At 32.9% G+C, this 25,559-nt stretch overlaps 1 protein-coding gene across 3 annotated transcripts in view; it reads right to left on the bottom strand.

The window, feature by feature from the left end:
* The window catches only part of tdrd3 (tudor domain containing 3), a 47,732-nt gene extending 24,131 nt beyond the window's left edge, over nucleotides 1-23,601 (bottom strand). For all 3 annotated transcript variants that reach the window (XM_056468125.1, XM_056468126.1, XM_056468127.1), the window contains exons 1-7: nucleotides 23,424-23,601; nucleotides 21,202-21,292; nucleotides 20,923-20,988; nucleotides 18,511-18,671; nucleotides 7,518-7,659; nucleotides 2,069-2,140; nucleotides 1,833-1,982 (exon numbers count right to left, since the gene is read on the bottom strand). In XM_056468125.1, coding sequence (XP_056324100.1) covers nucleotides 1,833-1,982; nucleotides 2,069-2,140; nucleotides 7,518-7,659; nucleotides 18,511-18,671; nucleotides 20,923-20,988; nucleotides 21,202-21,292; nucleotides 23,424-23,461 — 720 coding nt within the window. In that variant the 5' untranslated portion in view covers nucleotides 23,462-23,601. The remainder of the gene's footprint in view (nucleotides 1-1,832; nucleotides 1,983-2,068; nucleotides 2,141-7,517; nucleotides 7,660-18,510; nucleotides 18,672-20,922; nucleotides 20,989-21,201; nucleotides 21,293-23,423) is intronic.
* Nucleotides 23,602-25,559: the final 1,958 nt, after the last annotated feature.

Raw genomic sequence — 25,559 nt, 5'->3', positions numbered from 1 at the left:
TTTCAGTGTCACACGATCCTTCTGAAATCATTATATGCAGATTAATATTAATAATATTTTGTGAAAGCCATGACAATTTAAAATTCTTTGAGTGGATAAAAAAAAAAAAAGCAGCGTTTATTTGAAATGGAATCTGTTTGCAACATTATAAAAGTCATTAATACAACTCTGACCAATTTAATGAATCATTAAAGAATATAATTATTAGTGTGTTTTTTTCCCTGAGTTTTCTTTTTTCCTTATATCTAAAGTGAAATTATGCTGGGATAAAGAAAAAGGAGATTCTCCAAGCACATTATTAAATATTATTATTATTTCGATCAAATTAAATTTGATATTTATTTTTTTATTTATCCTAATAAATTTTTTTGTTGTGTTACCTTTCTCTCCGAACCCCTAGAAAGGTGACTAAGTGTAACAATTGGGGGCTCGTCCGGGATATTGTTACATTTAGTCTCTTTTCTAGGGGTTCGGAGAGAAAAGTGACAACAAAAAAATTTATTAGGATAAATAAAAATATAAATATATATATTTGACTGTTAAACAGTGAATAAAAGAGTACATTTTTCTTTTTTCCTTATATCTAAAGTGAAAGTATGTTGGAATTGAGAAAAAAGAGATTCTCCACGCACATTATTAAATATTATTATTATTATTATTATTAATAATTCGAACAAATTAAATTTGATATTTATTTTTTATCCTAATATTTTTTTTTGTTGTGTTAACTTTCTAAACAGAATAAGACTCTCTCCACAAAAACAATATACTAGGAAATACTTTAAAAAATATTCCTTGCTCACCACTTAAACGTCATTTGGGATATACAGTAGTCCCTTGCTATAACGCGGTTCACCTTTCTTGGACTCGCAGATTTTTTTTGTTTTTCACAGCACATTGTGTCTTGCGTCAGGCGACCCGGTGTCTCAGTAGTTAGCACTCACAGCAAGAAGGTCGCTAGTTCGAGTCCCAGCGGGGTCACTCGGCATTTCTGCGTGGAGTTTGCATGTTCTTCCCATGTTGGCGTGGGTTTCCTCCGGGTGCTCCGGTTTCCCCCACAGTCCAAACACATGCGCTTTAGGGGAATTGATGAACTAAATTGTATGAGTGTGTGTGAATGAGTGTGTATGAATGTTTCCCAGTACTGGATTGCAGCTGGAAGGGCATCCCCTGTGTAAAACATATGCTGGATAAGATATGCATCCTAAATAGAGCATGTGTTCTGCGTCCTGATTGGCTGTAGACCATTGTCAATCAATCTCCTCCATGCCTTGTCTCCTGTACAGTACAGAAGGTGTTCGGCTTGCTAAATTTACATAACTCTTCACATAAAGCAGTGCGACTCTGAAGTGCTGTACTGTATGTTAGCAAGTTTTTTTAACCCTGCAATGAAGACAAAACATTCTGCACCCTCAAAGGTACCTGCGGTAGCACACAAAAGGCAGAGGAAGATGCTAACCATCGCACAAAAAGTAGGACTTCTGGACATGCTAGAGAAAGGTAGAAGTTACGAGAGTGTTTAAACAAGAGAAGAAATTAGGAAAAAGATTAATGCCTGTCTGAAAAAAAGTGTATCAAGTGTCTACTGAGGGGTTTTACAGCCTTAAAACATCTATAATAACTATATGACTACTTCACGTGGATTTCACCCATTGCGGGTTATTTTTAGACCGTAACTCCTATGATTTACGAGGGACCACTGCAGTTGAAAACTTACTAATTTAATAACTTTGGGGTAATAACTTTGCATTCAATCTACAAACAGCCACATGAATGGCTAATTGTGAATATTATTGCACATATCAGGTAATAATAATCAGACAACAGCACACCTCTTTACTCTTGGCCACCTCAGCAATAGCAGCGGTTCTCTGTTTCTCAAACTCATCGTTGTCATCTGCTGATTTGACGGCGTTCGTGCTCTGAAGAGTCTTCCTCTGATCCAGAGCTCTGCTGTCCACCTGCTCCTTATGAACACATTTCTACAGAGAGAGACACAGACCACAGCAGGTTTTACACCATCTGTGCAGATCAAATCAATGTAATGAAACAGATGAGTGCTGCTGACCTGTCCGAAGGGAACAAACGGAGGAGGTCCACCTTCAGCTCCAATGTTTCTCCGGCCGTGTTTGGTGAGGCTCTTTAAAATAATAAATAAATAAAAAGTAGATTTTTTTCACTTGATTTGTGAAGTCTGGAAGTGTTATTTTCGTATCATTGGCATACTATAACAGTAACATGAAAGCGAGAACAGTTTTAGATTTTTTGATTTTCATTTTAGTTAGAGCTAATGATTTTGTTCTGTTTTTGTCATTAAGTATTTTTTTAATTACTTTTCAACTTTCAGTAAATAAATACAAAAATAAACCTAAATAAAAATGTGTTTGTAATTTGTATTTTTATTTTAGTTTTATTTATATTTTAGTACATTCAAGTCAAACCAGAATAAAAGAATTGCTCCTTTTGCTCAATATTTTTGTTTGTTTTTTCTATTTATTTATATGATTTCAGGTTTTGTACATCAAGTTAAACCAAAATAAAAAAAGTAGAAATGCTGCTGTAGCCACTGAAATATTTTTGCATGTTTAATTTTTGCCACACGTTTTTTTAATGATTATTTATTAATTTTATTTTAGTAAAAGAAATATAGTGTTCTTGTAATTTTTGCGTTTTTATTATGATTTATTATTTTATTTCTCTATTAGTACATTAGTAAGTTACGCTGAAATAAAAATAAAATGTGTTTGTAATTCCAAGCATTTCTTTTATTATTATTATTTACCAATTTTATTTCAGATTTAGTAAATCAAGTTAAACCTTGTAATTAAATCTTGTAATTTTGGCATTTTCATTATGATTTATTCTTCTGTTTCAAGATTACTATAGTAGTAAATGAAGCTGAAATAAAACAAATGTTGGGTTTGTGATTTCATTTCTTTTATTATAGAATACCTTTATTTCAGTACATCAAATTAAACCAATATATATATATATATATATAGAGAGAGAGAGAGAGAGAGAGAGAGAGAGAGAAGAGAGAGAAGAGAGAGAGAGAGAGAGAGAGAAGAGGAAGAGAGAGAGAGAGAGAGAGAGAGAGAGAGAGAGAGAGAGAGAGAGAGAGAGAGAGAGAGAGAGAGAGAGATTTAATAACAATGTGTTTTGGTGATTTAATAATTTTATTTCAGTTTAGTACATCAAAATAAACCAAAATAAAATAAAATATATTTTTATTTTTCAAGATTAGTCCAGTAGTAAGATAAACGGAAATAAAAAATAAATGCATAATAAATAAATTACGTTTTGGTGATTTCAAACAATTCTTATATTATTATTATTATTTTTTTGTAATTTTATTTTTAGTTTAGTACATAAAATTAAACCCAAAAAAATATATATTTTAATTTTTTTAAGATTAGTCCAGTAGTAAATCAAACTGAAATAAAAAAACTTACTATTATTTACTTATTATTATCATTTAATAATTTTATTTCAGTTTAGTACATCAAATTAAAAGACATTTAATGCAAAAAATAAAAAAAACAACAAACAAAAAACAAAACAAAAAAATAAATAAATAAATAATAAAAAAAATAAATAAAAAATAATAATAAAAAAAAAAAAAAAAAAAAAAAAATCGAACTGAAAAATAACTCATGACGACACTGGAAAAAAAAAAGATTTCTGCAAACAATTTATATGGATTGAATTTAAACAAACAAATTAAATTTAGTAACGTTCAACTTAATTTGGTGGTTTAATTCAGCCCAAACAAACTGTTTACAACCACTTAACGTAAAAGAATTTAGTAAATCCGAGGAATCATCTTTGAATTATTTTTTTTTCCAGGAAATTTAATATAAATTTTTTATATTATTTAATAATTTTATTTTAGTTTTAGTACATCAAATTAAAAGACATTTTAATATTGTTTTTAATAACAATTGCAAACAATTTATATGGGCTGAATGTAAACAAAGTAAATTTAGCAATGTTCAACTTAATTTGGTGGTTTAAATTCAGCCCAAATACATTGTTTACAACAACTTAAATTTGATTTGACAATTTAAAACAACTTAAAAGAATTTAGTAAATCCAAGGAATCATCTTTGAATCATTTTTTCAGGGAATTTAATATTAAAATAAACATGATTTAAATCATTTTATTTTAGTTTTAGTACATAAAGACCAAAAACTATGCTTCCTGCATGGGCAACTAACTTATTACTTCCATGTTTAATTGCTTCTCAGTTAGCATGCATTTTATTTCAAACAGCCAAAAATGTTTAATGGCTTCCGTTCTACTTCATAAACTTAATCCAGAGGAATCTGAAGTCATTTGCTCATCAAGATGAATAAAGCGATGTGTCTTCATGCTATCTGGCTTTGATTGATAATTAAAATAAATCATCTGTTGCCAATGTGTCATCCATCAGCGAGCTCAAGCATGATGAATATTAGCAGATGGTTCCAGGCACTCCTGTTACTGCTTGACACTGTGGCTTCTGTTTCTGCAGTTTTAATGAACACAACCTTTAAAAGAGGTCACGTTTTACACTTTCACAGCTCTAATTTTTTTCTCTGGAGCCCACTTAAAATGTTGGTCAAGTTTCTTGCAGATGAAAAACATTTATGATTTAGTTTGGTGATTTTACACCCACTCAGAATTCAACAGACAGCTTGTGTGACGTGTTTTAAAGATGCTTTATGTAAATGACCCTTGATGTGATTGAATCTGCATGTTATGATGTCATGCATCCAGGTAGGACAATTTAATAAACAATCATTGTGTTTTGGAACAATTGTGGACAATAATAGGTAAATATATTTTTCAATTAAATGTTTCTTATGTTTAACAGAAATATATACAGTTGAAGTCAGAATTATTGAACCCCTTTGAATTTTTTTCTTTTTAAATATTTCCCAAATGATGTTGAACAGAGCAAGGAAATTTTCAGAGTATGTCTGATAATATTTTTTCTTCTGGAGAAAGTTTTATTTGTTTGATTTTGGCTAGAATAAAAGCAGTTTTTTATTTTTTAAGAACCTTTTTAAGGTCGAAATTATTAGCCCCTTTATGCTATATATTTTCGATAGTCTGCAGAAACTTGCCTGATTACCCTATCCCACCTAGTTAACCTAATTAACCTAAGGCTAGTTAAGCCTTTAAATGTCACTTTAAGCTGTATAGAAGTGTCTTGAAGAATATCTAGAAAATATTATTTAATGTAATCATAGCAAAGACAAAATTAGAAATGAGTTATTAAAACTATTATGTTTACAAAGGTGTTGAAAAATCTCTCCGTTAAACAGAAATTGGGGGGGGGGGGGGGGGGGAAACAAATAGGGTGCTAATAATTCAGGGGGTATACACTGAAAAAAATTATTCAAAGATGATTCCTTGGATTTACTAAATTTTTTTACGTTAAGTGGTTGTAAACAATTTATTTGGGATGAATTTAAACAAACAAATTAAGTTGAACATTATTAAAATTAATTTGTTTGTTTAAATTCAACACAAATAAATTGTTTGCAGCAGTTTTGCATGCAACACTTTTTTCAGTGTAATAATTCTGACTTCAACTGTATGCATGCATGTATGTATGCATGTATTTATGCACAGTCGCACAAATCTTCACAGCAACATTGACACCTTTAAATGGCTTTAAGTGTCACATGCTGTTTTATAAGGTATAAATCACCCAAAAATGTAATTTCTGTCTTCATGTAATGATGTATTATGTATTCATGTAATCACACGTGAGCTGACAGCCAGCTGTTTGTTTACTTCCGAGAACCAGTGTTGCCAGATGTAGCTGACTGTTTCCAGCCTAAAACCCGCTAAAAACTAAAAGGCACCGCCCAATCTGTAGTCTCGTTGGGAGATCCCAACTGTTGTAAGCGTTTGTGTGTGGAGAACGGGGGCTATGGCACCTCTTTGGGGGATCATAACAGGTTTATAAGTGAAGACCAGTGCTGGCGGGCACACCGTTACAAAACCGCCCAATTTTACACTTATTTTTTACAATTTTAAACGTATTTTTTTACAGTCATTTATTACCCGCAAAAATAAATTAAAAACCGCCCAATCTGGCAACATTGCCGAATGACACCTAATTTAGTGAACAGAAGCTGCATATGCTGTGAATAACAGGTAATAAAGTTGTAAATAACGTTCAGTTGGTTGCACGGAGCGATCGTTTGAAGGCCGTGCGGGAGGTTTATTTGCATGTATGTGTTTTTTTTCTCACAGTGACGGCAACCATGAGTCGCACTCGGAGGTGAGAGTTAAACCTGTGCGCACATCATAGCGAATAAAAAGTGTTGTGCATGAAAATAAATGTTTACTCTGTCAGTATAACAACCCTGGCCTATATATAATGTTGAATATAATGCAGGAAGGAGTCTGATAAAGACAAAATTCTAATTTTACCAGTGAAAACAAATAGTCTAATAATGTTGTCAATAACAGATGACTAGCACATGTCTTAAACATAATAAATCAGCTTTATAATTATGAATAGTTGTATTCTGATGTCCTCATTTTACTGTGAATTAACAAACAGGACATATTGAAAGTCTGTTCAAGTCCACCATAATGACTCTACAAAATTTAGCATTTTAAGCAACAGTAGACCTACACACAGGCCTAATATTATTATTATTGTTGTTTTACCATATGTTTGAGAATTAACAATAATAATAGGCTAATCATTTTAACCTTTTTTTTTTACATTTACAGAATCGTGAGAAAGAAAAACGTGTGTGTGTATACATGCATACATACATACATACATACATACATACGACACACACATTCATACAAGGATGGAGAAACAAAAAACGCATAAGCAAATCTTACAGAATGTCATAAATAAAACTAGTCATCCATTTAATGCAAATACATACTTTTCATCCAAAAAAAAATCTACTTATTAGAGATAGTAATGGTTTTAACAAAGAGATTTTTTCTGAAAATACTGAAAACTAATTCAAATAGGGTCAGAAAAATACATTTAATTCCCCTTTGAAATTAATTTATTTTTAATTTGTCTTTAGTTTAGCCATAAACTCACTAAATGTTGAGCTATATTACAATAGATAGCTTACAAAAAAGAAAATTTGTTGTTCATTCACTCATTCTCAGACTACGGTTGTCTTCAGAAGAGAAAAACGCTAATTTCAAATGATAAGTCCTTAATGCAATGCCAGGACCCACAGGTATTACTTTAGTATTTCCTGTATATGATTTATTTGACTGTAAAAGTGTGCTGCATCGTAGGTTTTAAATAAAAAATCCCCAAGCACCACAATTTCAGCTAAAAACCTTCTAATATGTTCTACTAAAGAACAAGAGTCATCTTGAATGCCCAGAGGGTAAACTGGCAGTAAGAATATATTGTGTTTGTGTAAACAATTACTTTTAAAATGCTACAAAAAAAAGACAAAAATTAAAAAGCAAATATCCCCTTTAAACTACATCATAATATCACAATATATTGCAAAAATAAGCACCTCACCCTCTGAAACTCCCATTTCTCGATCATGTGATCCACTTCCCCTCCGAGAACGGCGATCTTGGAATCGTCCAATAGCAGGATGCCATTTCTCACCTGAACAACTCCCAGGAGCTTCACTTTGGTTCCAGGCGGCGTGTTCAGACTGAAAGCGGAGCAGAATCCAAAGAGAATTAACAGCAGCGGTAAAGCAGTCGGTTCCTTTTAAATAAACAGAGCTGAAATCAAAACAGTTTCAATCAATGAGGTCTTAAATGCATTTTAAATCAGATTAAGGGTGAGTTTATCAATTTTAAAAGGGTAATTTACTGAAGTATTTTTAACATTTAAAATAAATGCTTTATATTTATATTGTTGGGTTTGCTCTTCAGTGTTTGGGCTTTCAGCAGTGATTCTTATATTACTGAACTGAACTAAACTGAACGTCATCTGTGAAAACTGGACTAAATCGGTTTCAGTTTACTAGAACTTCTTCTAATTTAAGCTGCTTTGAATTATATTGTCATTTTTTCCTGTTTCGAAGCTGAATTTTTTTAGCAGCATTACTCCAGTCTTCATTTTCCTTCAGAAATCATTACAATTTGATGATTTAATTGTCCAGAAACATTTTTAAATAGTGCTCAATATTGAAAACAAATAAACCATAACTCATTTTCCTTTACAAGATTTTATGATGAAAACACAATTCATACAATGTCATTCAATACTGTCACTTTTAAACAATTTGATGCATATTTGCAAGTAAAAAAACAAAGTTTTGATCAATGAAATTTAACAGCCATAAACTGCCTTTTTGTTTTTTTAGCTGAAAGAGAAAAACGGCCCAAAATATGAACTGATAATAAAAAAGAAATATTAAAAAAAGGCTTGGCTGAACTGCACTACTCTGTGTTCAGTGCACTGGTTTCACTCACCCTACAGCTGCAGTTACTACCTGAATGATGCCTCTAGACTAGTTTACAGTCAATCAAATGTTAATAATTAGTTTCAATTTTAATAAAAATGTACTAAATAATAAATCTTAACTGTAAAAAAAAAATATTATAATTATTACAAAGACTTTTCAGTTTCAGTTTTGGGCCAAGTGCATCCAGATTTTTTATTTAATTTCATTTTGGTGCATCTCTAATTTCTGCTTAATAATAAGAGTTAAAGTATTTTTTTTATTTACCGACTTTATATTTTATAAAATGTCACTCAAAAATGCCAAAGCAAATCTGTATACATTTCCTATTTATTTTACAACCTGCTCAGTTGTAAATGAAGAAAAGTCTTAACGTTCCTTAAATAACCAACGTTATTTTTGCATACAAGTCGTGATTCTAGAATGAACAGTGACCCAGCCATTTCTGAGGAGAGTTTTACCGAGATTCACCCAAAAAATAGGTCAGTTTATCTTATTTGGTGACTGTAAAGACTTTCCCCCCAAAAGTTGAAATATTAAAATTCATAATTGCACTTCTCTGCTTTACTTGCTTCTATTTTCTGCTTGTCAATCAGTTTTTTTTCCCTGCGATGTGTTTCAGCTTTAGTAAGAGTGGGGCATTTGCTGTAAGTTGGGATTAAGAACTGGCTGTTTGACTTTAATTAAAGATTAAAGGGGGGGAGAGGGGTGGGATGGACTGAGAGCGAGGAAGAGACTCTATTTTCCCCTCATAAACACTCTAATACCTCGAGGAGAGAAGTGGAGCAGCACATTTTCCAAAACGCAGACTTATTTGGCCAAATGTGTCCCCCTGCCTGCACCCTGATCAAATGTTAATGCAAGTTCTGCAGTGCAGAAGAAGCTCCTGCTAAAAATACACCACACGCACACCTCCCTGCTCTCCTACACGCCAAATAAAGCCCAAGTTTCCCTGCTCTGCTCATTACTGGAGGCCAGCGAGTTTGACAGGACTGTGTGACGCGACTACAGCGCTTTCCTGACCAGTTCATGAGCTGGAGCTCAAAGAGATCCACACGAGCAGATACCGCACCTCTGGAGGTGTCAGAAAACACAGTTTGTTCCTGTACAAGGCTTCTGTTCTTTCAAACATCCCATTTCTACTTTAAGATAAAAAATAAAATAAAAAAAGATTTGAAATAAGCGTAAATAAATCTAATTAATTAATCATAATTTTTTTATTTGTATTTTAATTACGTTCAAATTTAAACATAAAAATACTAATTCAAATATTTAATAAAATATATATTCATTTTCCTTCAGCTTAGTCCCTTATTTATCAGGGGTCGCCACAGCATACACAGCGGATGCACTTCCAGCCACAACCCAGTAGTGGAAAATATTAAAATAAGTTAAATTTAAGTTATTTAAATTAAATTATTTCAAATATACTTTAACATATATTTCTGTGCAATCATTAAAGTTAAACTAAAATGAATTATTGTATTCAATAAACTCATTCTCAATAAAAATGTATTTGCAAATATCCATAAATGTATTCTCTCCGCTTGTAATTTTACAAAAGAATGAAAACTGTCACTAATATAATTATTCTATGCATTTTGCTGAAAGAATAAAAAAATTATATGTAAAAAATTGTTTAATCAAAAACACAGATTTTGCATTTAGTATTTATATGGATTTAGATGCATTTGTAACAATGGTATGCATTTAGCACAGGGGTGCCCAAACTCAGTCCTGGAGGGTCGGTGTCCAGCAAAGTTGAGTTCCAACCCCCAATCAAACACACCAGGGCAAGCTAATCAAGTTCTTACTAGGCTTTTTAGAAACATCTTTGCAGGTGTGTTGAGGCAAGTTGGAGCTAAAAATCGGCAGGACACCGGCCCTCCAGGACCGAGTTTGGACACCCCTGAGTTAGCAGAAAACAAAAAGCGGAGTATCTTATTTGAAATGTAAATAACTAATCTCTAACTTTAATTTAAAGTAGCATGTGTTCTCTGTGCGTGTAGAATTGCAAGATAATGGAATATTGTCCCCAATGTAAATTAAATATGTTATGATTTATCAGAAAAACAAATCTGAATAAAAAATGTTTAATTAAAAACACAGATTTTGGTTTTTATGCATTAGGATGCATTTGTAGAAATGGGATGTATTCAGCAAAATTTAAGTTATGCATTTAGATGCATTTTTAACAATGTTTTGCATTCAGCAGAAATTTACAATTTAGTTAATTATTTAATTTTAAGCATTAAAAATTGCTAAATTTAAATTATATTTTATAATGTATATTGTTATGCATTCACTAAAATGTATAACATTATATGTAAATGAATTGAGTATCTTATTTGAAATCTAACTAAACTCAAACTATAATTTATTAGTAGTATGTATTCTCTGTGCTTGTATATTTGCAGGATAATGAAAAATCGTAAATGTAATTTAACCATGTTAAGCATTTAGCAGAAAAACCTGAATAAAATAATGTTTCATCAAAAACACAGATTTTGGCATTTAATATTTTTATGCATTAAGATGCATTTGTAAAAAATTATGCACTTAGCAGAAAAAAAAAGTTAAATTATTTAATTTTGTTTCATTTTGTGCTTTAAGCATTAAAAAAATGCTAGGTGTTATTCAAAATGAAAATAACTAAAGCCAAACTACAGTTTAAGTGTGCAATGCCATCATACACACATTAAAATAATGCACAATTATTGTGCTAATTTTACAAATGATTGTAAGACTAAAACTAAATTTAAGTTACGCATTTAGATGCATTTGTAACAATAGTAAGCATTTAGCAGAAAAAGATACAATTTTGTTAATTGTTTAAGCATTAAAAATTGCAAAATTTTAATTATAAATTAAACGTATATTGTTATGCATTCACTAAAAGTGTATAACAATATATGTAAATAAGTATCTTATTTAACATGTAAATAACTAAAATTCAAACTATAATTTATTAGTATTTTATATGCAAATACACACGTAAAGAGAATGCAAGATAACAAAAACTTGTCACCAATGTCATTTAAATACGTTATGCTTTTAGCAGAAAAAATGAATAAAAAAGGTTTAATTAAAAACACAGATTTTTGCATTTTTATGCATTGAGATGCATTTGTATTAATAGTTTTAATTTTGTGCTTGAAGCATAAAAAATGACTAAAAATACCTGAAGTCAAAGTACAGTTTTATAAGTGTGCAATGCTATCTAATTCACATGTTCTGTGCTTGTTTTGCAAATGAATGCAAGACTAAGAAAATGATGTTCTGCATTTAGCAGAAAAGTTAAGACTTAAATAAATTAGTAACAAATAAGGTTATTCTCTAGTTTGTTTTAAACAGACAAAAGCCAAAACAGTAATCTAATTTGATAACATTTTTAAATTGCAATTTAATTTGGCTTATTAAAAATATAAATGTCTATTTAGTATTTTAAAAAAAAATTCTAAGTCAAACTTCAAGTGTGCAACGCATTGATGCAGACGTTGCAATAATACATGTCCGCTCTGTGTTCGTGATTCTGCAACTGAATGAAGGACTCCCGGCCTTCAAACGAACAGTGGAGAGTTTGATTCTACATGTAGAGCGAGAGACTGAGCAGAGGAACAGATGAATAAAGAGAGCTCTGTTCTTCAAACGGCACCACAACACAATCTCCACCTGTAGCTGCTGGCCTACTGCCACAACCGCAAACGACAAACGGGATTGGTGGAGTTTAAGCCAATCGGCAGGTTTGAAACTGGGGTTAAAGGAAGGGGAATACAAGAAAAGGACAGAAAAGGTCATTGGAGTTTGAAGTGGCTTTACAAGATTACACCGCATCAAATTTCCAAGAATGAAAGTGTTTTTCTGCACAACAGTCTGAAACTATACTGTTGTAGAAAAGAGGTTTCTGAAGCTGCACTAGGATAGCTGATAGATGTTGTTTTACAAGAAAATCGTAGTTGATTTTTTTGTGGAAGCTAATATGTTAACAATACTTATATGCATTAGTTAACATGAACTAACAGCGAAAATGTTTAATCTTAGTTCTTTTTACGTTACAAAAACGAATAAAACGTATATATAATAATAAATACAATAAAAAAATGTAATTAAATTGTTTGGGTTTTTTATTGGAATAAAAAAAAATGGCAAAAAAATGTTTTTAAAAATCCATTTAAAAAAAATTTGATTTGTAAAAAAATAATAATAAATATTTAATTAATTTTTTTTATTCTTAATGTAAATAATCAAAGACAGCCCTACAGATATAATTATATTTATGTGCACTGAATAATGCTTCGAAAAAAATGCTTTGAAATAATCATCGCATCTGCCACGATTCTTGAGCTAACATGACCTATAAATGTAGTTATATTTATGTAAAAAAAAAAAACTTTAGCAAATATTGCAACAGATGTACATGTATAATGAATTAAATAACATTAATATGACCTCAATGTAAATGCTTACATGCTTTTAACTTTAAAACACTGAATTAGACATCCATTTTTGCTTTGTTTCTTTTTAAATGTCTGAAATGTTCATACAGATACACTATAAAACCAGCCTGATCTCAGAAGGAAATGTAAGTATTTTACATTTTGTCAGTTTAGTGGCTAATTCGTAGTTCAGTCTAAGAAAATGTACGAATTTAAAAGGAGGTGTGGCACCAAACCCAGCCCCTAAACCCAACCGTCATTGGGGGATAAGCAAATCGTACTTAATTGTACAAATGAGAACGTACAAAATTTAGACGAATTAGCCACCAAATCAAAGTTACGAATTGCCATGAGATTGTGTACAATGATATTAGTTGTTTAACTACAGCAGACGTAAACGTTTGCTAAATGACAATGTAAATATATAAAAAACAAAGACAATAAAATGACCAATGTAGCAAAGTATAAATCAATGCAACAAATGCAATGTGTTATTAGCTCTTGCACAACAAAAGAAAAATATTTTTAAAGAAAAAAAAATTAAGACTCAAATATTTATTTGAAAAAAATATAAAAAATGAAAGGAAATTGTGTTTAAATGTTTGTGAGAGCAAAAAAATAAATATTTTCTAACAATTATATAGATGCTTGACTTATTGTAATTATACAAGCATTATCAAAATTAGTAACAATTGTAAAAAATAAAAATTAAACAAATTCATTTAAATTTGAATGAAAAATAAAATAAAACTTTACCTAATTTTATTTTAAATCATTTTATTTTTATGCACATTAAATGTTTCACAAATTTATGCTTAATGCGTTACCTTACATTGTAATTATTTGTGAAACATGCAATCAACTTCCAAGTCAGAACTGCTTCTAAGCAAAACCTACACTAAAGAGTGCTCGACTGTAACAGTTATTATCAAAGACATAACTTTATTATTACTGCTGATTTTAGGGTTACTGATTAAAATAAACTATTGAAACTAAGGAATAACCCATCTGTGCACTACTAAAACATCCAATGACAAGTTGTTTGATTCAGCTGACACATTTAGAAACATTATATTTACACAACAAACCGGACACATTCTTGGCATGCAACCTGACAGTTTTTGCACAGAGCATTGAAAATATGACAGCGATGCCAAACGACAGCGATGTTTTGTGATCACTGCATGCAAGAAAAAAAAAAAACAGCCAGCGATAACGTCAAACGCAGAGTAAAACCTCGACCCAGAATGACTCTGTGCAGCCGTGAACATCAATTCACAGCGTCTGCTTTCATGCAGCTCTCCACTACATCAAAACGTCTTTAGCCTGGCTCAAGGCAATTACAGCACCTCTTATCATATTAAGAGCTGCGTTTAATCAAATGGCAGGTTTTTGGCCTCATTATGGGCCACTTCACCGTGTCTGACGGCCCGAGACATTATTTCATTAAATAATCCGCTCCAATTAGACATGCTTCAATTAAACACCAGCTACTAGATTTCGCTAAAAGCAAGTGCTGGAAATTCTGTCAAGTTTATGTCGCAGTCGCTTGCCAAAATTTTTAACATTTGGGCTTTAATGTCACGCTTGAAAGCATTACGCGTGATCAAATTAGGCAAAAACATGGATGGAATGTGCAGAACTCACTAGAAGCGTCTGAAGAATACTACAGGCACAGGTTTTGGAGTGTGCGGCGCATAGTAAATTCACTTCCTTAAAGAGGACATATCATGCAAAAATCACTTTTATAAAGGGTTTAAACACAGTTGTGTGGCAACCGTCTGTGAATATAACCAGCTTCTAATGGTACAAAGTTATTAATTAAATTTTTTAATTATCGCATTTGATAAAAACACTCTGCAGAAACACTTTGATTGACATTCTCCCATTGCACGTGTCATCAGAGGGAAAGCCACGCCCACTAGTGATCTTCTCTCCCTCATTAGCATATGTCAGTCTTGTTTTTGAATCCGCCACTATGCTGACACACAGGCATTTATAGCTCCACCTTCTTTTGAAAATAGCACAATCTCATTTGAATTTAAAGCGACAGTCACCAAAACTCTACAATTAGGATCAAAGCCTAGAAGGGTCAGTTTCAGAGAGTTATAAACATTATTTGTGTGGTATTTTGAGTTGAAACTTCATAAACACACACACACTTTTATTACATCTTGTAAAAAGGGGGCATAATAGGTGCCCTTTAACATTTACCAAAATGTGCAACGGAACAAGATTGAATTGTGCATCCCAGAATGCATTGCACTTGATAACGAATAAAACATCATTTTTAATCTAATTTGACCAGACTGACATTTTTACACAACATTAGATTAAAAGTGCACATAAGCGTATTTATTTACGGGATGATAATTAGATTCCAGCCTTTGAATTAAACATGCAACATAATAGGGTCATGTAACAACATGCAGTGTACTGCTGATTGATTATTTAACACTGCATGGAGCATACGGTTTCACAAACTACTTTTAAATAATAACAGATGCTATGAACTAAGTTGAGGGATTTTTGTCTGTTTTTATAAGCCTGTTGTGTTCATTAAAGCTGCATATAATTTAGGTTATAAGCAATATTACTAAATTTACTAATACTTCTTTCTATTAGAACACTTATTCAAATGTAATTTACTACAGTGATGTAAAGCTGAATTTAATTTTTCATTTTAGGTAAACAGTTTTTTTTGAGCTATACATGGAAATTCCAGGTTTATTTTGTTTGGCAATAAATAAATAATTAAATAAAATATCAGAATCAATACTGCAGTTTCAGTGTCACATGATACTTTAGAAACCATTTCATATACACTGTAAAACCCAACAAGTTAAGGTAACTCAAACCATTTGAGGAAACCGGCTGCAACAAACCATTTAAGTTCAAAAACTAATCCTAATGAGTACTGTGAACTTAATTTGAGCACAGTAAAACCGATAAAAGAAGAGAACTCAAACCATTTCATATACACTGTAAAACCTAATAAGTTAAGGTAACTCAAACCATTTGAGGAAACCGGCTGCAACAAACCATTTAAGTTCAAAAATTAACCCTAATGAGTACTGTGAACTTAATTCATTTGAGTAAACGAAGCCATTAGAGCACAGTAAAACCTATAAAAGAAAAGAACTCAAACCATTTCATATACACTGTAAAACCCAATAAGTTAAGGCAACTCAAATAGTTTGTTGCAATCAGTTTCCTCAAACGGTTTGAGTTGAAAAAAAAACTAATATATACGAGTACTGTGAACTTACTCCATTTAAGTTGAAGTAATGAGGTATTTCATTAACTCTTTACCTTCAACACTGAGTTCAAAACTCTTTTCACATGAGTAGAATTAACTTTCAGTCAATTTTGAGTTAACTACACTCATTTCATTTGATAAAGTTGGCTGTTGGGTTTTACAATGTAGTGAATAATAAACATTTATTACTCTCAGTGTTAATACCAATTATACTCACTCACTCACTCACTCACTATTCTTGGTCTGGCTTAAGTTTTATGCAGGGGAGGTCCTTAACCCCACAATGGGAAACGCCCATACATGTATATATGATACTGCTGAAAATACTTGTGCTGCTTCATGTTGTTTAGACCTCTTTTTTGCATCATCATGCTTAATCATTTTAAGGAATCTTTGATGATTGAAATATTGAGGGTAAAAAAACAGAAAGAGGTCAGATGAAGTTTAGCACAGCAGAATGAATTTTACATGGATAAAATAAGGACCATTTAGGAGAGGATTTTAGCATGCTTTAATTAAACATTAGCATTCTGCACAAAATCATCTACTTCACACCCTTCTACGCCCTGCCATCTTTCTAAAACAATCTACCTAGAAGACCAAGAATCTATACTGATAATATCTGTGATCCCTTTTAAATGCTTGTACTTGTTAATGTACGTGATAAACTCTGATTGGTGTTTGTAACAAATCACCAGCTGGAAAAAAATGGATTTGAAAGTGGTTTAAAAGACGTGGTTTCTCTACTCTCTGTAAATATGTCTGAGGCGTGAACTATATCTTTATTTGTATAGTCATTGTTTTTGATGTGAATTGGCATTGAAGGGATAGTTCACGCACAATTGAAAATGTGCTGTTGATGTTTCAGGGTATATGCAGGAATCCTAAAGGAAAATTCAATGCCTTTTCAGGACTTTTTAAAGGCCTTCTCAGAATATATTAAGACCTCATCGCCATCTCAAGTTCTAATCAGTATCAAACCTTTAACTAAATAATCAGTTGTAGCTAAATCAATAGAGCACAACCCTGCAACAGAACTCAGATAAGCTCGGAAGAATAAATTACATGGTAGTTTTCAGCGACAGGCTTCAGCCACTGTTTAAACTCATCTTTCTCCAACCAGGAGTACGCAAACTTACATTTTCCCATTTTGCCGTCTTTTTCGCTCCAGGGTTTCACTACATGCAGAGAGCATCACATCCACTTCCCGTGTTTGTCACAAATTACGTGACATCACCCAGGAGGAGGAGCTTGGCCAGACGCGCCCCGGCCCAAACCAAACGCATGGATAGAGCACGCTTTTGTTAATATTAGAAGGAAAATAAATATATTTATGCTTTTTTGGAGTCAAAAACGTTGGACAACGCTTGAACAAAATTAAAGACCTCGTAAAACGTGATTAAGACTTTTTAATACCCTTTAAGGGTTTTAATTTCCTAATTGATTTATCAACTTTTAATACTTTTTAAGACCCCGCGAACACCCTGTGTTTGGACTCATCCTCAGTTAAAATATAAATAAATAAAAATAAAAACTAAATTACATCTGTGGCTCTTATCAAGCGAAACTTTCAGTCTATGAAAGAAAGTGTTGTAATCATAAAGCTGAAACTGTGCATTAAAGATGATCATTTTGTAAATATTGTGCAGTTGTTTGCACCTCAGTGTATCATCTGGAGCCACAGTTATTCATTTTGTTTTGTCAGTATATGTTTTTAGACTCTCAAAGTGTTACCAACTGCTGAATTTATTAACCAGAGCTAAAAAAATCTTCTTAAATGTTTGACTGAAGACGAAACGGCATCTACAGTGCGCAGCATAAATGACTTCACCCCTCAGTGATCTCCATTTTACATTAATATTTTAATAGAATGCTTTACAATAACATAAATGTGCATATACATTTAATTAGTCAGTAGCAAAGCCAACACTGGAACTAATCTAACAAAAAGACAAGATCACAGTCCAAAAATTAGTACACCCAAATTAATATGTCGGGAAAAAATAATAAATACAATTCTAATAAACAAGAAACATAAAAAAAATAAAACTTGGTTGAAATTGTATAATTTGTATTTTTAATGATAATTCAATAAAAATAATAACAAACTCATTTAGTATTAAATATAGTATAATTTTTCTATTCTTAAAGAAATTTGGTGACCAAACTCTATTTTTAATGAATTTAAATGTTTAATAAAAGCATTTTGTTTAAATGCACCAAAAATTATTGTCTATATTCACTGAGAAATGGATTGAAATATGAAGTAAACAGTAAATAAACAAGTGTTTTTGTTTTGCGTGACTTATTGATTATAAAATAGTGCAGTTTCTCACATCCCTCCATGTATGATTCTGTTAATAGCACAACAAAAAAGACTAAACAAACCATCTGTACCTGATTTTGGACAGTTGTTTGAACTCTAGGCCTGTGCATGCGGTGTGTCCGTCCGTCATCTGCACACGCAGCATTCTGGGCGCCGCCTGCGACTCCTCGTGGTCTTTAGATGCGGCGACATTACGAATCTTCTGCACCTGAAGGACACATGGGCCCTCCAACTGTGGGAGAAACACACTTGCCATCACATGCAAGAGAAACAGGCAACTTAAACAAGGAGATAATGAAGCACTTAGACGTGTGGTTTTAAATAATGGTCACTAAAAAAATGCAACATTCAATCAGCAATCATTATACAGCAGTAAAATCATGTCAGTGGGCGACACGGTGGCTCAGTGGATAGCACTGTCACCTCAGAGCAAGCTGGTCGCTGGTTCGAGTCCCAGCTGGGTCAGTTGGCATTTCTGTGTGGAGTTTGCATGTTCTCTCCATGTTGGCGTGGTTTTCCTTGGGGTGCTCCGTGGTCGTAGTGTATGAGGTGTATATGGGTGTGTCCCAGTGCTGGGTTGCAGCTGAAAGGGCATCCGCTGCATAAAACATATGCTGGATAAGTTGGCGGTTTATTCTGCTGTGGCGACCCTTGATTAATAAAGGAACTAAGCCAAAGGAATGAAATGAAAATCAAGTCATTCTGGATACACAACTCTGACTCAGTCCATATTGTGCTAATGTTTTCTTTATTAACAGCGCCATCTTGTGTACATCATTACCAAGCGCATGAAGTCTATTTACGATAACTTGTTATTTAGAAGAGAATACAGAAATAAATTTAGGATTGAATCTTTAAAGAACATGAATACATACAGGATATTAATACCATGAACGAATTGGGATAACAAACAAATAAAAATCCTTAATGACAAAAGTAAATATCAATAAAAGACAGCGGAAGTAGATTTAAATTAAAAGTTTGCTTAAAAAGCAATAAAAGTAAACGTACTGGAAGAAGCATGAGGTTTTCAAATATAATATTAATCCGACACCAAAAATAAAAGCAGATACTAACCCGGTATAACTTCATCACCAATGACTAAATCTCCAAAAGACTGACGAAAACATCAGTGAGTTCTAGCTCTGACATGGACATGAGGCTTATAAATTACTGAAAGAAAACAGTATATGAAGTATAATGATCGCAAGTGCTCAGATAGTGATCACATCTCGGTTTTGTTCTGTTCATATGTAATTTCAAATATTCGCAGCTTGAAACATATGGAAATTTGACTGCTATTAGTATGACTACCATGGCGAGGGCTTAAACGGAGCAGTGCTCATAATATCGAGCGAGTTATTGCTGTCTATCACTGAAAGTGTCAGGGATATCGAAAACAAACCCAACTTAACTCTGCTTCTTTAGCGCCCCTCACAGGGCTTGATCCACGCTGGCATTTCTCCCCTTGGGTTTTAGCTTTTGAAAAGGGAAATAATTCCACCACCCTTACCAAACTTTAAGGATACTGGGTATAAGATTTGCACAATCCATATGTACAACGCTTTGGCTTGTTGCCCTCGCTCGAAAGCTTGACAGAGCTCCTGTGCGTAGCTACAATTGCTAAGTTTTTGGGTGTGGCTTAGCGAAGGGTCAATGCATTGGCAAGTGATTTCCAATATTCCTCAAATTATATTATTTTGTATCAGAAAAAAAGCCAACTTTTATAAATATCCAACTATTATCTATCCTATAACTATTATCCTTATGATAAACAAGTCATGTAAAAAAAAAAAAAAAGAACTGAATTATTAGAATTACTGAAAATTGGAAAAGTAATGTAAACCAGAAATTAAGATTCGGTGAAGCAGATATAGATACACTTGATGTAGATATAGTACACTTGAGGTTTGCACAAATTTCTGATTAATTCAATGAACAGGAGTCAATTTTTCTACTTGTACTATGGTTCCAAAACCACTGTTCAGCAGTGTTTGGAATAACGGCGCTATAAATAAACAGTATTACTACAGCGATACTTTCCAGTAACGAGTAATCCAACAAATTTCCCTGGTAATTAGTTACTTTTATAATTATGTAACTCAGTTCCTATTTTTGAGCAGTAACTGGCAACTATAACGAATTACTCTTTTAATAGAATATGCCCAACACTGCTGTTGAGATGCTGTATTTGAGACATTTGTCAGATTTTTGTGCTCAAACTGCTGCTGTGTGTAACACTAGCTTCTTCCACATCTCCTCCAAAGCCTTCTGTTGAGTTTTGATGTGATTGTTGCAGCTGTGAAAGAACTCAAATCATTCAGTCTAGTGATATGGAGCTGTAAAACGCTCAAAACCTGCTGGAACTACTTTAGTTGTGCATTTAACTGGCAATAACTGCACACCTTAGAATGCTCATCAGCCAAGCAGAACCAAGCATTCAGCAGCTGTTAGTTCAAGTTATGTTTAATACACAAATGTACCTTTTCTATTCGTCCGCTGTTGATGTCAGCTGGGAGAAAGCTCTTTCCGATAGGTCTCAGATCATTCTGTGGATAACATGATAGTGTTATTAATTGTCAATTATCTAACTTCATTAATTGTATTATCTGTTTATTGAGGTGTGACTGATTCTATGGTGAGCCGAAACCCAAATACATACATGATTCCAGATGGACAAAGACATATTATGTAAGAAACTGGTTTATAAATATTGACACTGTCTAATTGAAAAGGATAAAAGTGTTTGTTAAAGCGCTTACGTTTAGTGCTACTTGTATGATGTCAGTTGGTGATGTTTTCTCCTTCTCTGAAGAACTCTTACACTCCTCGATTCCTTCATCTGTAAGGTACCTGTAAAAAAAAAGTTGGATTTCAACCATGATTTTTTTTACTTATTTGATGCCCTAAATATATGAAGAATCCATGTTTTAGTTGAATTTCTACACTGTTTTGCACAAACACCAAAGTTAAACTAAAAATACTTTATAAATATCATTTTGAGCAAATTTACTGTCTATTAAGTTACAGTAGGGATGCATAATATAACATTTCAGCATCGATATCGCAACGTGATCATTCCCAATAGTCACGTCGCATGACATGCACTTTTGAGTTTGTATTAAAATGTATCATTTGGATGTGTTTTTGAGGCCTGTGATGATCATAAAAACATTGAGGCATAAGAAATTGTTCTGCTTTAATCATTTTTACTATTCATATATTGTGCATGAAAAAAAAGGTTACGTCAAATTAGAAATGACGATCTCTGAGTTAAAGGCATTCGCCCCAACCCTCTCCATCATTCTCACTCTCCTCTCAGATGGGATGGTGGGCCAAATCAAAGCTTACAATGGGCCAACTTTGGCCCGCAGACCCTACTTTGGGCATCTCTGGTTTATTTACAGTAATAGGTTTAAAAAGACTGTATAAATGGACTGTTTAAAGGTTTATTTAGAAGGTAGGTAGTTTTTTTGGTAGTTTGTTTTATTGTTGAGCTACAAAAAAAGCAAACTGAAAATAATGTTTCAATTAAAGGTTGTAAATGAATCCGCTTTAAAAAGTACACTGTGACTGATGGATAGAAGACCATGCAGAAGACATCAGCAGAGGCAGGGGCAGCTTTACTAGTGGATATGGCATTGCTCTCCATTATATATATATATAAAAAAAATTATTATGTTCTTATTCTAACAAGTTCATTATAAAACGTAAAAAAAATTCTACTGCATTATTAATTATGATTAAGTCTATATATTTATTAATAATATTAAATAAATTAAGAAATTACCCATGGCAACTTTAATGTAATAACGACTCAAAAATTATACATTTTGCTGCTCGTTTAACCTAATTAAGTAACATGAGCTTAAACAAAACAATTCTTGGGGACATTCTCAGATTATTCTTTTTGGGGACAATTTAGTTGTTTTATGTTTAATCCACTTAAATGTGTTAATTGATTTGTGTTTGGACAACCTGAATGAATTATGTGGAAGCCTGCATTTTCTACAGTACAGATTAGTATATTTACCTTCGGCCCCCAGCGCTCAGTTAAATTCGGTTTTTGGCCCTTCATAACAAAAAGTTTGGGCACTTCTGATTTTGGGTATTACTTTAATATCTAAAGGTTAAATAGTAGTATATTATTTAAATACGTGGTTATATCAAGTAGTACACCTACTAGAACTATGTTAAGCTGCTTTGACACAATCTATATTGTAAAAAGCGCTAAATAAATAAACATGAATTGAATCATATAAAAACAAATAAACCTAGCTTTATTAAGTATTCAGATATAAAGTTTAAAAACTATGCAATTGCTCAATTTGCTTATTCAAACACAACATAGCGGTCTTAGTATTATATTGCTATTAATTAGCAGGTGAAATATTAGACTTATTTCAGTAGTATGTAAATTCCATTGCATTAAAGTGTCATATTAGCATTGGCCTGCTCCTTCTCACATTAAGACTTAATATAGACGACAAAGTTTGATATATAAATGAAATTAAAGTCAACTCTGAACACATAAATAAACATGAAACCTCAAACTCCTTTAATGATGTAAGATTTGGAGAAAGTTTAACGGAGCTTGTCAAAGTTCACATAGTGACAGTACAGACAGATTTAAACAGGATCAACAATAAACTCCAGGAGAAGATTAATAAACTATACTTTATGCCACATATATTTTATAACACGCAATGATTCAGAGTGACTTCCAAGAGACTAACGATAGCAGTAAATTAATATTGATTATCGTGCTAATGATTTAGCCGCTAACAACTGTAACGTAAACAAACCAAACGCCAAAGTAATACTGATATAAACGGATGAATTGAAATCAGCTGCACACTGTTAAATAACCCCTTTTAAACACATGGCATAAGCACATCCCGCTGCGTGAGTAAAGGCATGTAAACATGAGTTAGCTTCAGTAGCATGCTAAAGAGTTAGCCGTTAGCACTGACTAAAGACTCACCAGCCCTCTTTAATAAGCGCCGAGCTCAAATCGCACATCTTCACACACGCTGCAGAGTTTGTACGCAATCGCTGTCTAAAATCTCACTAAGACACCATTGTGTGTTGCTCGGGATTCATTTCTGCATCGTTAGCTGAAGCTGCAGCTGGACAAAGACAGATGACGTCACGCGCAAACTTCTGACGCTTCACGGGTCAAAGTGGAGCGCGCGGCGGATGACGCTGACGCACGTGATCAGATAAAACGTGCATTTCGCTAACTTTACACAATTTCATCTAATTTATTCTGGTTTTGTCATTATTTGGAATAATTGTAATAATAATGCTGGCATAATGTAATAATTAATAACAATATCCAGCAAGTTTGTTAATTTGTTTTGTGTTCTGTGTTGACACAAAGTGAATATATAGTGTTTGTGTTCAAAATGCTAATAAAGAAAATGGTGTAGCTGCTGTTCATAGTATATTTATACAGAAGATACAAAAATGAACAGTTATAAATGAAAATGATAGTTATATAAACAAACATGTAAAGCTTATGAGTTTTTCTGAAATGTCTGGCGCATTAAGACAGGAGGAGTGTGTCCAGTGTTGGGGAGGTTACTACAATGGCCCGTTTCTACTGAGTGGTATGGTAAGGTTCGGTTTGGTACGCTTTTATGGCCGTTTCCACTGTCAAAGGGCGTACCGAACCGTACCATACCGTACCACTTTTTCGGCTCCCTTTCGAAAGGGTACCAATCATGAGAAAGGGTACCAAAAGGCGGAGCTAGACGCGCAGCTGAACACTATTGGTTTACAGAAATACGTCATTCGCTTACGCAACAAGCCAGAATGAAAACAAAAAAACTGCCATGTTTAAAATACACAGCGAGAGATTACAGCGGAATTATTTATACATATCATATCATATTATACATATTCATATCGATCCTGGCTCAAATAAACCTTGTGGTCGTCTTGATGAACAGCACAAAGCCATGGAGTAGAGCAGATTTACCCTGTGCCTCGTAATTTTTACGAGGCAGTCTGAAGTGCGAGCGGTTTCGCTTTTGTCCTTGCGTTCGCCGCGCGTCTATATCTGAAATAACAAACTTCTTGAGCTGATGATAATAACCTGCGCTTGATTATTGACGTGCTTCTGAAACCCTATCCTGTCAGACACTGACAAACGCGAGAGTGAAGCGTGAAGAAACAAAGGAGAAGCTGGAAAAAAGGAGCACATTATTCAGCAAACATGAACAAAATGCCATGATTAACTATTATCTTCACCTTTTGGACTAATATGAACTGGGAATGATGGAATTACTGTCTAACAGAGTCTACATGTGCTGCTGAAGATTACATACACAGATAAGAGGTTCATTTATTTATTTATTTATTTAATATAATTGCAGACGTTACAGTAGGCTCTAAATACTTTGGAAATTACAGATTACAAATTACCCTATTTAAATGTAATAAGTAGTGTACCCAGTGTACCTTTTCGATTACTTTATAAAAGTAAAGTAACTGATTACATCGGATTACTTTTCGATTACTTTTATTTTCTAATGGATATTTTCACCTAAATAATTTTCAAGCATTTATACCAAGCAGGCATGACCTTACAGTAGCTCTGTTTACAGGTAGAATTTCAGAATCTTTCATCACTTGTATTAAGATTATATTAATAAACTTTTATTTTATAACTATATTTTATAAACTTTATAACTAAAAAAATGTAAACTGTTACAAAATCTAAATTTTAGTTAGTTGTGCAGGGCGATTTAAGTGGCATTTGTAATAAAAATTTGCATGTGCGCGCGTGAACTTTGTGTGACTCATGGATGCAACTGCACAACAAATACTCATTGGTAAAGTTCTTACTGTAGTATTTCTCACAAACGCTATGCGAGATCTGCTTCCTTTAAAGCTGCGGTCACACTGGGCTTTGTGTGTGCGAAATTCTGTAATACGGCGCTGCGAAAAGGGGTGAGATTAAACAAGATGATTAGACATTAAAAAAGCCAGCGATTGCTCCATGTTTTAAATTTCTGTCCAGAGAGGTCCTGTTTTGATCCTCGATTGGTCTCACGCAGTCAAGTGATGCGATTACGCAGGTCAGAATTCACCAAGCTTGAACTTTGCACCGCAG

This window comes from Danio aesculapii, chromosome 11 (genome assembly GCF_903798145.1).
Source record: "Danio aesculapii chromosome 11, fDanAes4.1, whole genome shotgun sequence".
In the NCBI taxonomy this organism is placed as follows: Eukaryota; Metazoa; Chordata; class Actinopteri; order Cypriniformes; family Danionidae; genus Danio; species Danio aesculapii.
This window is presented reverse-complemented; position numbering and strand designations above follow the sequence as displayed.